Source organism: Delphinus delphis, chromosome 19, assembly GCF_949987515.2.
Source record: "Delphinus delphis chromosome 19, mDelDel1.2, whole genome shotgun sequence".
Taxonomy (NCBI): Eukaryota; Metazoa; Chordata; class Mammalia; order Artiodactyla; family Delphinidae; genus Delphinus; species Delphinus delphis.
Window position 1 is genome coordinate 57,341,463 of NC_082701.1, and position 13,226 is coordinate 57,354,688.

At 44.8% G+C, this 13,226-nt stretch overlaps 1 protein-coding gene across 1 annotated transcript; it reads left to right on the plus strand.

Moving 5' to 3' along the window:
• The first annotated feature begins 17 nt into the window (after window positions 1-17).
• ZSWIM7 (zinc finger SWIM-type containing 7) lies at window positions 18-12,368 on the plus strand. Its single transcript, XM_059997393.1, has 5 exons — window positions 18-119; window positions 2,239-2,260; window positions 5,160-5,262; window positions 9,994-10,098; window positions 11,396-12,368. The coding sequence occupies exons 1-5, from the start codon at window positions 29-31 to the stop codon at window positions 11,513-11,515; spliced, it is 441 nt and encodes a 146-aa protein (XP_059853376.1). The 5' UTR covers window positions 18-28; the 3' UTR covers window positions 11,516-12,368.
• Window positions 12,369-13,226: the final 858 nt, after the last annotated feature.

Genomic DNA, 13,226 nt, shown 5'->3' on the forward strand with positions numbered 1-13,226 from the left:
CCACGCCCTGGCTAGCGCGAGACCGGTCATGGCGGTGGCGGCGCGGGCGCTCACGCTGCCGGCAGTGGTGGAGGAGCTGCTGAGCGAGATGGCGGCGGCGGCGCGGGACGGCGCGCCGAGTACGGGCTGGAGGCTTATGCGGCGGCGCCGGCGGGGGCGGAAACCCGGGGTACCGGGGCGGGGCTGCTGGCCCCTACGAGGGAGGTTTCTGTTGACCTCGTCAGTAGCCCTTCCTTCTCAAAATCTGTGTTCGCTCTAAACGAATCCTCTCCTACACCCTGTTCAACGAGCGAGTATTTCAGGGCCGCAAACCCGGCTGCAGACGCAGCGATTTGGGGTGGGCGGGGGCGGTTCTGGACGCTGTGGCTGTACCTGTTTTCCTTTGACCAGCAGAGGATGCTCTGTGACCAGGTTCCCGCATCCCTGGGCGTTCGCAGCACACACCGGTATTGAGAGGGTCCCGATCGAAGTGCATCTGCATGAGAACTGCGCAACCAGCGTCCGAATGGTCCTTGAATAAATAGATTAGACTTCAGAACTGCCCTTGCTGGTTCACTTGGATGGCTTTTGTTTGAAAAGGACCGCACTTTGAAAAGGATTTATCTTGAGTTACTGTTTTTAAAGAATTGAGAAAAGGAAGCCAGCTTTTCTCATTTCAGTTAAAACTAAAGCAGTATATGTGCTTGAAAGATTAGGCCAGCCAGGTATTCAAACATGTTCTGATCCCAGAAAGGGTGGGGGGAAAGCCAGTCTGTTGTCAGCTCAAACAGCGGTTGCCCGAGATGGGCTCTGTCTGAATGGATTAATCCATACACTGAGAGTCTTGAAGGGGGCCTGCAGGTGCCCCTGATGCTCAGGACTCAGAGCGACCACTACCACTGACTCACGTTTATTTTCAGCAGAACCGTTTTCTGCTATTTAAAAATCTTTGTTCTAGTTAGTCATACACTCTTCCTGACCCCCCACCCTTCAACGATAATTTCTTTAGGTCAATACTGAGTTTACACTTGTGATGACGTAAAATGGAGTCACAGCTGAGCCATGCAGGAAGCTAGGATTACGTTTCCTTTCCTGTAACTTTCTGCTTTCTCTCAAAACTGTCATACTTGTGTTTGTTTACTTTTTCATGTATCCCTGATTCAACCTCAAACTCTTTTTTTACCAGTGTTCTAAATCGCTACTCAAGATGTTCAGGTGAATGCGATGTTTTATCAGTTTCATGTTCCTGCAGGAGTCTCTCCTAGAGCCTTCAGGTGTGCTCTCCTATGGGCTGGCTGTCTCCTGAGATCTCCCTTCACCATTATTGTCTGGGGAATTCCCTTTACCTAAGTTGAGCCTTCTATTTAGTTCACCCTACAATTTTCTTTTTCTCAGTTTGCTACCTTATTTTATAGAGCACATACTCTGGTACCTTCCTGAAGAAAAGCACGAGATGTACTTTTTTTGAGGCTTTACATGCCTGAAAAAGTTCTTTTCCTATCCTCACACTTAATTGATAGTTTGGCTAGGTATTGAATCATATGTTGGAAATACCATTTCTTCAGACATCTGAAAGCATTATTCTGCGACCTTCTAGCTTCTTAAACTTTCTTTCAAAGAGTCTTATTTTAGCCCCCCTGCTTCCTTCCCACTCCAGAGCCATCTGGTGCCACCAGTTTCTGAGGTTTGTTTTAGCAGGAGGGGGTACTAGATTCTGAAGGGTAAATCAGGCTCTGATTTACACTCGGCTCTCCCATTGCTCACTTAGGATTCAGTGTTCTCAGGTCTTGTAAATTATTTTCCAGCTGTGTTTCTCCCTGTCCTCATCCTGGGGAGTTTATGCTTCTTTTAAAAAAATCCTTTTATTATTGTTTAGCAGAATATTGGGAAGGAGTAAAATTTGATGCCTATGTTCAATTCACCATCTTACACAAAAGTCTTCTTGGCTATAGTCTTTTCTCTCTTTTTTGATAAAATTATTTATCTTGGCTGCGTTGGGTCTTTGTTGCAGTGCACGGGCTTCACTCGTTGTGGCTCGCAGGCTTTAGAGCACAGGCTCAGTAGTTGTGGCACACGGGCTTAGTTGCTCTGCGGCACGTGGGATCTTCCTGGACCAGGGCTCGAACCCGTGTCCCCTGCATTGGCAGGCAGACTCAACCACTGCGCCACCAGGGAAGCCCCTGTTTATAGTCTCTTTAAGATGGTTTTGTCTATGGTCACTGGTTTGACACAATTAACCTTTCCATTCCTCTTTTACAGTTCCTGATGAGCATCTGTTATCGTAAGTATATATCCTGTTGTATTTGGGTTTTTTGTTTTTAATCATTAATGTGTTTTTTAAAGGCCAAATTCTTTCAGCATCAACTCTTGATTTTTAAAAAATATTCTTACTAAACTAGGAACAATATTTTCTTTACATGATTAAAAATCTGTCTCAAGTGAATAACCAACACTGTATCTGACAGTACAAGGTATTCCATTATTGTCCTAATTGCCACTTTAACATTGCTCTAAAAGTTGTAGCTGTTACACGAACACATGAAAAAATGAGAAGTACACTTGATCCTTGAACAACGCAAGTTTGAACTATGTGTGTCCACACATAGTGATTTTTTCAGTAAATACATACTGCAGTGCTATACCATGTGAGGCTGGTTAAACCATAGATATGGAGAGCAGCTTACAGTTATACGCAGATTTTCAGCTGCTCAGGGTCAGTGCCCCTAATCCCCGTATTGTTCAAGAGTCAGCCGTATGCCTATTTGCAAAGAGAGACAATTGTCATTATTTGTAGGGGACATAACTACTTTTTAAACACCAAGAGAATAAAGGTTTTTTTTAAATACAGAAACTAATAATTATTTTCCTTCATACACAAAGTTCAAACATTAATTACATTCCTAATAGCAAGAAAAAAGTGAAAGCTACCTAGGAGTAACTAAACATTTAACTGCACATAAACATTTATATTTAAAAACTCCTGAAGGATATACACCAACTTATACCAGAGGTTATCTTAGGGGGGAGGAAGGAGGTGCAATTTAGAAAATGGCTTTAACTTTTTCTCTATTTCTTAAATTTTTTACAAAGATTTTACATTATTAAAAAAATGACTACATTTAAAACAAAGAAAATAGGCAAGTAATAAAAGAATTCAAGTTACCAAAAGCTTTGACAAAAAGCTAAATTTTACTAGTGATCATAAAAATACAAATTAAAATAATTAGATAACTTCCCATCTATAAAACCTGGGTATCACAGCAAAGATGTTGGTAAGAATCTTCCAGATGTTGGCAAGAACATGGAGAAGAGGATAACTGATGGTAGGAGTGTAACTTGGAAGGTAAACTGGCAGCTGGGAACAGGAGCTTTAAAATATACATATTCTTTGACCCAGAAATTCCACTTATAAGACTGTATCTCAGGGAATTAATCATGGATGTTTAAAGACTACAGTGAGCACATTCATCCACTATTGTTTATGGTAGCAAAAAGAAAAAACACCTTGAAACAATCTAATTATTCAAATTAAATTTAACAAACTCTTAATTATCCAAAAAATAGAGTTTGGGGAAAATAAAAGTAATTGATCTTTACAATGGAATTCTTTATAACCATTAAAAGTGGTTAAAAGTGCATTGAGATATTCACAATATGTTATAAAGTAGACAAGGCAAGTTAAAAAAATTCTTATTAGATCCATTTTTAAAGTTAATTGGAATTTGATTGATAAAGTTGTTACCAGATTTTATGTCTTTAGTTTTCTTTGCCCATAGACAATCATCCTATGTTTAATTTTAAACACTTTTCCCATTCTAACAGTTTGTTATAGTAACAGACTACTTTGTTAGAAAATGAAGAAGTTGAACGTTTTAATTTTAAAGCCTTAGTAGTGCTGTCTTCTTATTTTGTGTCAAATCATATGGGTTCTTTAAAACATTAACTTTTTAGCTTTAGTTCAACCCAGCCATTTTATCTTCCAGTTTATAAAAATAACCCATACTTGTAAATAAATAAATAAAGTCCTTGGAAAACAAAACATCAAAAGCATGAATAATCATACAAGCCAGTGATAATCACTGTTACAATTTGGTTTATCGCCTTTTTTTTTCAATGTAATGTTTTATTTTGAGGTAATTGTAGATTTTCTTAAGAAAAAAATTTTTAACATGATGGAGTTTCTAGATATAAAATACGGTGCCCGACCTTTCTCACCTAACATATTGTAAGAATTTTCCCACATATCACATTTTTTCTGGTACATCATTTAACAGCTGGATAGCCTTTATTACTGATCCATAAAGAACAAATTTAACACCCATCAGATGGTCAAACATGAAAAGGCCTGATAATACAGGTGTTGGTGAGAATGAGAAGGAAATAGAACTCTCATATGGCGCTAGGGGGAGCACTGTTTCCGCGGTGGGAAGCTGTTGGCAGCGCCCATTAAAACTGAAAACTGCACATATCCTAAGACCCAGCAGTTCCACTTTCACTTACATAACCAGGAAGGACTCTCATATATGTGCACCAAGGGGCATGTACGGGGATAACTGAGTATTATTTGTAATAGTGTCAAATGGAAACATTCAGAATGTCCATCAATAGAGTACTTAAAAAAAATAGAGTATTTAAAACATAAAATGTATTATGTACATACAATAGAATATATTCAAAAGTTTAAAAAATATATATATATATATACACACACAAATATATACATGCATCATTCTCAAAAGTACACTGAGTGGGAAAAAAAAGTTGCCAAAAAAGCCTACCATGTACCTTTTATGTTTTAAAACTTATAAAACGATACCATATGTATATATGTATGTGTGTATATATATGTATGCACACACACATATGTACTATGTATTATAAAATATAAAAACATTAATAGGAAGGAAACCATCAAATGCATGTGGTTGCCTCGGGGATGAAGGAAGTTGGGACGAATAGGAAAGACTGAAGTATAAAGAGGACTTCTTTATCCAAACAACATGTCAACATTTATTCTGGGGGGTCGATTACATGGGGTTTTGCTGTATTGTCAGCTTTTTTTTTTTCTTCCAAATTAAAATGAACTGAATTTTTAAAAACTGCCAGTGGTGATCCTTTGGGTCAAGTCACAGAGGTGGCTTGAGTCCAGCCGTCTAACCTGAAGCTTCTCTGCTCCCCAGGCTGAAGTTTGTCTTTGGCTCATCAGCCGTCCAGGCCTTGGACCTCGTTGATCGCCAGTCCGTCACCTTAATCTCATCACCCAGTGGGAGGCGTGTTTACCAGGTAGAGACCTAGAGGTGGGGATTATCTCAACAGAATCCCCGTAGGACAAAATGTTTTCATGAATCTCTGTGAAAGCTGGTGACCAGCTCTGAGTATTTCCTGGGCTTTTGAAAAGCCTTTGACCCAACTTGGTAAAATAAGAGTATGAGTAGTTAAAATAAGATAAACATGACCTGTTAGCTCTACCTGGTAGCGATGTGTAGAACCAGCAATGACGCAGAGAGGATCTCTTAGGTCTAACGGAGCACAGTCAACTCTTGCCTTCCTGTCGTTTAATACTAGAGGTACTTTCCCACCCACCCACCCACCAAAAAGTGCTGACTCCATCACCTTGTTACATTATCTCTTGCTTACAAGCAAAAACCAAAATGTACTTTGAAATCCTTCCAACATGTCCAGGTTCATCTCATAGAAATGATCTGTCAAAATTGTTGTCAAGAAGTGTTCACGAAGGCCAAACTGCTGAATTCAGGCAGTTTACTTGGACCTTAGTTTTGCCCACTGGAGCTGAAGGTAGGTAGATTTGTAAAGTAACAGATCAGACTCTTATCAGACTCCGAATTACTTTCATGTATTGATAATTCTCACCAAAAGCCCGGAAAGATATTCATTGTGCCGAAAACTGAGGTGCAGAAAATTAACAGTCACCTCCGGCAGCGGGGATGTGTAAAGGCCATCCTGCACTGCCTGTCTGTACATCAGCAGTGGGCCGCACTCCCCACCCCCAGTTTAGCTACATTAGACAGTGGTACCTGCCGCTGGGATTGAGCGAAGGGAATCTTGTGAATGAAATTAAACACCAGCAGTGGTCTCCAGAATTTTGTGTCTGGCTTGGAAGGAGTGAAAACGAAGCTGTCAGCTCTTGTATTTAATCCAGGCCTTGCTGAAGACCAGGAAGGAGGGATTTTTCAGTGTTTGGATTCTGGTTTATTTATGATGACCTCAGAGTTAAGACCGTGTTGACTCATTCTTAGTGAGTGAGTGACTGGGCAGAGCCTCTTGGGTACACGGGTGGCTTTGCCTAGTGAACTTACTTGTGGTTCCACACTGCAGGATGGTGCGGCCAACCTGGCACGTCCTCCTGCATTTCTGCATGAAGTAAGCCGGGGTGATCCGTGCTGAAGGCTGCAGTTAAAACTCTGGGTTGTATTTACTTAAAAGAGGCTGCTGATGAGAACTTTCTCGTGGTGAGCTGCATAGATTAATAAGCGGCACTCTTAAGTGATGTTGTTTGTACCTGAGGAAGCGTTTCCGTCTTCTTTCTAGAGTATTTACTTTTGGTTTTTATGTAGCTAAAATACCCTCAACGGGGAGGGCCTCGGAGTTTTCCCATGTCTTTTAGTTTCGGATTTTTTGTCCTAGTTCCAACATCAGCAGAACCCCTGACCTGCACAAGCAGAGTCCCAACTGCCCTCTAGTTCTGGGATCTCATTGTTAGTTAAAATCTTAAAGACTCTGAAATACTTCAGTTATTGTTGACTTTTTTGTTCCTCCCAGGATCACTGTGAGTTGTTTAATTTTCATCATTCACATTCTGTATTATATCATGTTGCTTTATTCGTCATGAAAATGCTAACTTCTTAGAATTGTGGCTGTCAGCTGGGACTCTGAATTAAATGAGGCTGTAGAAATCTTATAGACACCCTCAAATTAACCTCAGTGGTTTCATTGTATATAGTAACATAGAAAGAAGTTGGCTTAATTCAGAGGTCCTGTGAGATGATAAAAGTTGAGTCAGACATTGCCTCTTGGTCCTGCTAGTTATCGTTCCATAGGGCAACCTTCTAATGCTCTCACTTCGTCCAGGTATAGTGGAAATTATCTTAAAGTCACACTGACGTTGTTACCTGAGTTGCTTTTTGATAAACTTTGGTCCACCCAGGAACGGGGGTGCGTCAGTCAGGAGGTGCTAAATAAGTTAGGCTGTGGTAGCAATGACCCCCAAATTTCAAAACGAAGTTTATATCTCACTCACTATACATCTCCATTAAGAGTCAACTGCAGCTCTGCTCCAAAACGTCTCCACTCAGGGTCCCAGTCAATGGAGCAGCCCCCGTCTGGAACATTGCGGATCTCACGGCAGACAGAGAAGAGGACATAGTATGCACCGTTTTTAATGTTTCTGCTTGGCTACTCACGTTGTACTGGCTAAGTCAGGTCACACAGTCAGCCTGTATCTAATGGGGCAGGAATGTATAATCCTCTTTCCGAGAGAGGCACCGAACTTGGGGAACAGTAGATCATACAGTTCCCCACTGTGATGGATGCTAAGAGGCTTGAGCAGCCATAAAGTAAAACTGTCCTGAGTGGATGACCACGCAGGTGGGCCAGTCACCTTAGAACCTCACTGGAACCGCAGCAGACTTCCTCCAGGCAAGGTGCACACACGTCCAGCCTGGGTTTGAGTATCCTCTTTCCTGCACTGCTTTTTTTAAAAGCTCTCTCCTTGGGATAAACATTCCAGGCTCTGAGTGGCTGAACTGGGAGTATTTCCCGTGAGAGGAGGGGGGTTTTCCATTGAAGGGTGAAGGAAGTGAATTAGATGGTCCGTGAGGTCAATTTCTAGTTCTAAACGTATCCAACTCCGATCTCTGCCTGATTATTGGGTTCGTTAGTTGTCCACTGCTCGATAAAGACAAAGCAAATTCAGAATTGACCGTTCATTTACAGTATTCACTGCCTCGGGCGGCTGAACGTTTTGAGTCCTAGCCAGCCTTTGAAAGGATCAGCAAGGGAACCTCTTGTAGAAACTCTCCCCGTCCCTGAGTTACCGGCACTCAGCTTCATCCAGAGAGTATTCTGATGGGCTGGGGACCCACCATAAGAAGGAACTTGTCAGTGTAGAATTCCAGAGGCTTATGCCTAGTTAAATGTAAATCCAGGGAGAAGAAGGAATCTGAAGTGTTTTATTCATTGGTGACAGTTTGGAGACACAAGAATTGTTGGTGTCACTGCTGGATGTTGATCGGTTTTCGTGCAGGACTGAGTAGGAAACAATCTGCTTTAATGCTCTCCCTTCAGCCTGTGTTTTCCAGACACTGGGGAGATTCCTGCAATCATTCTCAGCGTCCACCACCGAAAACATGTCAGCGCCCCAGGACTGGAAATCTGTAACATGTGATTTTCTTCACACCTGATTTGTAACTGGGGCTGAAATTTTTAATGGGAACAGTAGGCATCTTCTTACCTAGTCATGGGCCATTTCTGGTAATCTTGCAGCCCCCAAGGAATTCTCCTGACGTGGTCAAGAAACCTTAGCGACATGGCCGCGTCACGTGAATGCAGGTCATTTGACGAACAGGCACAGCTCGTGCCTGAACACTGCTGTTGCTCGGTTGAAGCCTTTCCTGCTGCTTTATTCTTTGTGAGGAGAAAGAGGAGCTCTGGCATTTGGTGCTTTTTAAGTCCTGGCCTTTTCATGTAGGTGGCCACCTCAGAGCCTGCAAAACGTGGGAGCCCTGTGGCAAGTTGCGGTTCACGTGAGCTAGCCCTCGGGGTGGCGCCGCGTGCCCAGGGCGCTCCTTTTGCCAACAGTTTGCAGAGTGTTGTTTTTTTTTTTTTTGGCTGCGTTGGGTCTTTGTTGCTGCGTTGGGTCTTTGTTGCTGCGCGTGGGCTTTCTCTAGTTGCGGTGAGCGGGGGCTACTCTTCGTTGTGGTGCGCGGGCTTCTCATGGCGGTGGCTTCTCTTGTTGCGGAGCACGGGCTCTAGGCGCACAGGCTTCAGTAGTTGTGGCTCGCAGGCTCTAGAGCACAGGCTCAGTAGTTGTGGCTTGTGGGCTCAGTAGTTGTGGCTCGCGGGCTCTAGAGCACAAGCTCAGTAGTTGTGGTGCACGGGCTTAGTTGCTCCGCGGCATGTGGGATCTTCCCGGACCAGGGCTCGAACCCATGTCCCGGGCATTGGCAGGCGGATTCTTAACCACTGCCACCAGGGAAGCCCTGCAGATTTAACTGTAGGAATGAAGCCCTCAGCTGTGTCTTTGGCCGCTTCGTGGTGGAGACGTAAACAGGCGATTTCTCCGTTTGTCCAGTCACACTCCAGATGCAGCGTCACTTCCCTGGACGGCCTCTCCTCACCACTTGACTGACAGCCGGCCGTCTGCTCTTGGACTGGCGTGTTCCCAGCCCTCGTATCTGTGCGCTCCTTCCATCCTGCTGGGGAACAGGCAGATCTGGGCTTACCGCGCTCTGAGACAGCCGCCCGATCATCCCGTTACAAGATTCTCTGCTTCCTACATTCCTCCTGTTCTCAGATGCTTTTCAGAAGCCCTTTCCCGTTTTCTTCTGAAGACCTGTCTTTCTGCCTCACCACCAAGCCTTCACCTGTTTTCAGACTCCCTTCACACGTGTGGTGGAAGCTTTAGACGTTTACACACATGCTGTGAAATACCAGAGGTTGAGAAACACCACGATGAAGTGCAAATGAGGGGGCTTTCTCCTCTGCCTCTTTATAGTCAGCCCACGGAGTGGGCCCTCTGAATCACCAGCCAGAGGGATGGTTTAACCCACCCGAAACGCTTCTGTTTTGTCCTGTGGAGTCCTCAAGGGCAGAGCTCTAAGGCAGCAGGAAGGTCCCGCAGGCAGGGAAGTCGAGTTGCCACTTCTGCGGAAGATGTTCCTACGGTTCTCCCAGCGCAGAGCAGCTCTGAGTCGTCAGGCAGATAAATCCGGGGGAAGGGAGTGGTTTTCCAGCACACCTTTCCAAGTCTGATCCCATCTATCCTTTCCTTTCTAGGTACTTGGAAGTTCCGGTAGAACATACGTGTGTTTGGCCTCTTGTCATTACTGTTCGTGTCCGGCATTTGCCTTCTCAGTGCTGCGGAAGGGTGACAGCCTCCTGGTGAGGATGGGAAGGGCCCCCCAGCTGCGGCTGAGCTAGGAGAGATTGAGAGCCCTCGCCGCGTCGTTTAAGAGCTGCACAAAGTGGGGATTTTACTGCATGTGGAAACATAGTAGTTTCTTCTCTTTGACTTCAGTTAGTCCTCTCTTTTGGGTTTACCCTCCCAAAATGCAGTGTCCTTTTTAGAACTACACCAGTTTCCCATTTTAATTTAAAAGGTCACAGATGAAGCTGTGGGGAGGGCAACAGGTAATCCCCAAAGCTGGCAACTGGGGAACCAGTCGGCCCAATAGAAATACGAACTAAATCGCTGCTGGCAGCTTTGCATACCCCCAGCTCCACGTCCAGCCTCGAGGTGTTTCTTCCCACTCCCCGTGAGACAGCCTGGCACTTGGCCATGCTCGACCTTCCTGGGGGCAGGAGAGCACATCGGTGCCTCTGCTGACTTCACGGAGTCAGGGCATCAAGCAGGAACAAGACACACTCACAAAGCTCCTGACTCCACAGGAGAAAGCACTGCCCAGCCATTTGTTAAGTCTTGCCAAGGAAGAATATTGTAGCACCCGCTGAGTTCTTCCCCTTTCTTTTACACACCTCGGGAACTGGGTGGCAGGTTGAATGTCCCATTGTACAAGAAGCCACCTTCACAGCTGATTTCACCTGTAAAATGACAGGGTTCAAGCAGGCCCTCCAGTAACCTAAGCTGTATGTGCTGTGATACAAGGTCCAGCACAGGTCCTCTCCCCAGAGGTGTTACAGGCCGAGATATGTGAGGGTCCCGCCACCCCTGCCCCTGCCCCCGACACCACGCCCCAGAAGTCTAATAGTGGTGAAGGGACTACACTGTAGACTCTGAGCATGTGTGTAAGATGGGGATAAGACCTGTCCCGCTGGGGGGCTTAAATGAGATAATCTTATTATCTCATTATTAAATAATTCTCAGAAGCACTTAGCCCAGTACCTCAAGGAACGTTAGCCATTGCTATTAACAGCTTTCTGAAGGCGAGGAAGAAAGAAATATAATTTAGGACTAAAATAAAGAGCCTGTCTTAGTTTTCCCTTGGTTTTACCTGTACCAAGCTGGATCTAAACTGTTGCCCCAAACAACAGGCAAAGGAAAACCTCCTTCGTCCCCACTGCCTCCTAGGAGGTCTCATCTTTGTCTTCAGTTGTAGGCAGTGAGTTAGAGGCGCACAGTCTGTGCCCCACTCCTTTCCTGCTACGTGTGATGGTGGTGAGAGGTCTGGGTTAGCCCGGCCCCTCCGGTTTCTAACTGGTTTGTGTGTTTTGTTTCCAGTGCAAGCACCTCTTGGCAGTTTATCTTAGTCAGGTTATGAGGACCTGTCAGCAGCTGAGCGTCTCTGACAAGCAACTGACTGAAGTATTATTGATGGAAAAGACACAGGAAGCATCATAAATGGCGCAGACGGAGCATCACACTGTCCTTCAACACAGGAGTCCTGTCCAGGACGCACGCGACCGGCCACGCGTGATTCACGTGGCCGAGACGTGAACCAGACTTCCTGTCGCTGTCCCTTCCCCGTGGGCTGCAGGAGGCATTGTGGGTTGGGCCCAGGATGTGCGTATGGTTTGAAGCCCTCGTGAAAAGTCTGGACCAGCCTCCAAGCCCCTTGGGTAGAAAATTTCCAGATGGAATCAAGCGTTTTAGACTCCAAAGCCTAACATCATGTCATGGTCATAATTAGATTCTTAAGTGACCAGAGTACTAGGCATTTCTAAGAGGTTGGAACGGTAGGTGAAACAGCAAGCTGAAGTTTATAGATAAATAAGCATCAGTTCTTTTTCTTGGGTCCAGAAAATTTTTCTGCGGTAAAAGGTTAGAGCGGAGATGTGGCTAAATGGCAGCAAAGACAAAAAGACATCAGGGTTCTGGTTTCAGCGAGCTGCAGAATCTGCGGTGTTGAGGCCAAAACGGCTGATTAAATAGGCTGTATCGTGAGACATGTAGTCAGTACCTAGGACAAGGAAGTGCCGGTTTGCTCTGCGTGCACTTCTGAGCTGTGTAACGAGCCAGACGAAGGAAGCTGAAGACGCTGCTGGGGATTTCCAGTCTGAGGAAGAAAAGGCTGAGAGATTCCCAAGAGGATGCTGGGAGGGAGATCAACGGGACGCATCCGGACCCCAAGAGAGAGCAAAGGAGCAATGGCGGATGAAAAGGAACACGAGACAGATTTCGGCACAGGACAGGAACTTTTCATGGGGAGCTGTCCACAGCTGGAACAGGGTCCTAGAAGGACAGGCTCTCCCTGTCTCTCTAGGGGTTCGTGAGCCTGCAACATGCGCGCAGGGTTACTGCGGAAGGAATCGAGTCAGCGACCAGACAGGTGAAATAGATGGTTTTGCAGCCTCGGACAGCCCCCAGCCCTGTGCTCCGCAATATGAGGTGCTAACGAATGACTGTGGGGAAGGCCGCAGATGGCGCAGGGCTCTGTGGTGGCAGAGCCTTCTCTTAGGTCGAGGTGTGGCGAATAAAACCTATCAAGACTGTGCTACTTGGCAAACTTGGGCTCAGTGTAAACTTATTTCAGGATAAAGAACGGAAGGTAGGTGAGCTCTGCATAGCAGGCCGGCGCAGCACCCTAAACTGTATTTTTGTTTTTAAGTTTTATTTTTATTTCACCTCATACATAAACACAATTCTCTAACTTTCCTTAGTAAAATTTTCACTTTGGATTCCAGCAACTTGGCCAACTTGAACTTGGGAGAGAAGTAAAATTCACTATCTAGCTCTGGAAGGGGGAAACAGAATCTGGTGGCGGAGGGATCCCACTTCTCCAGTTTCTTCCTTTAGGGTAGTTTGCTGTACATGGAAAAGACTGTTATCAAACCCGTCATCTGATGACATTCTACTTAAGAACTTATGAGACTATCATCTCCCTAATATGGCAGTGTCTTGATTGAAGAATTATACTTCTAATTTTCCTGGTCACCTTCCCCAGAACAAGTATATATTTTTAGTATGTCCAACTTTTTCCATTGCCTGCTAAGTTAAAAAGTATTTGTATTGTAATAGTTCACAGTGTTTCACAGTAAAATAGTTTCAGTCATTTTCTACCACGAAAGAGGTAGAGTCTTAGGAAAACAAAACTTTCTTTTACAATCCATTC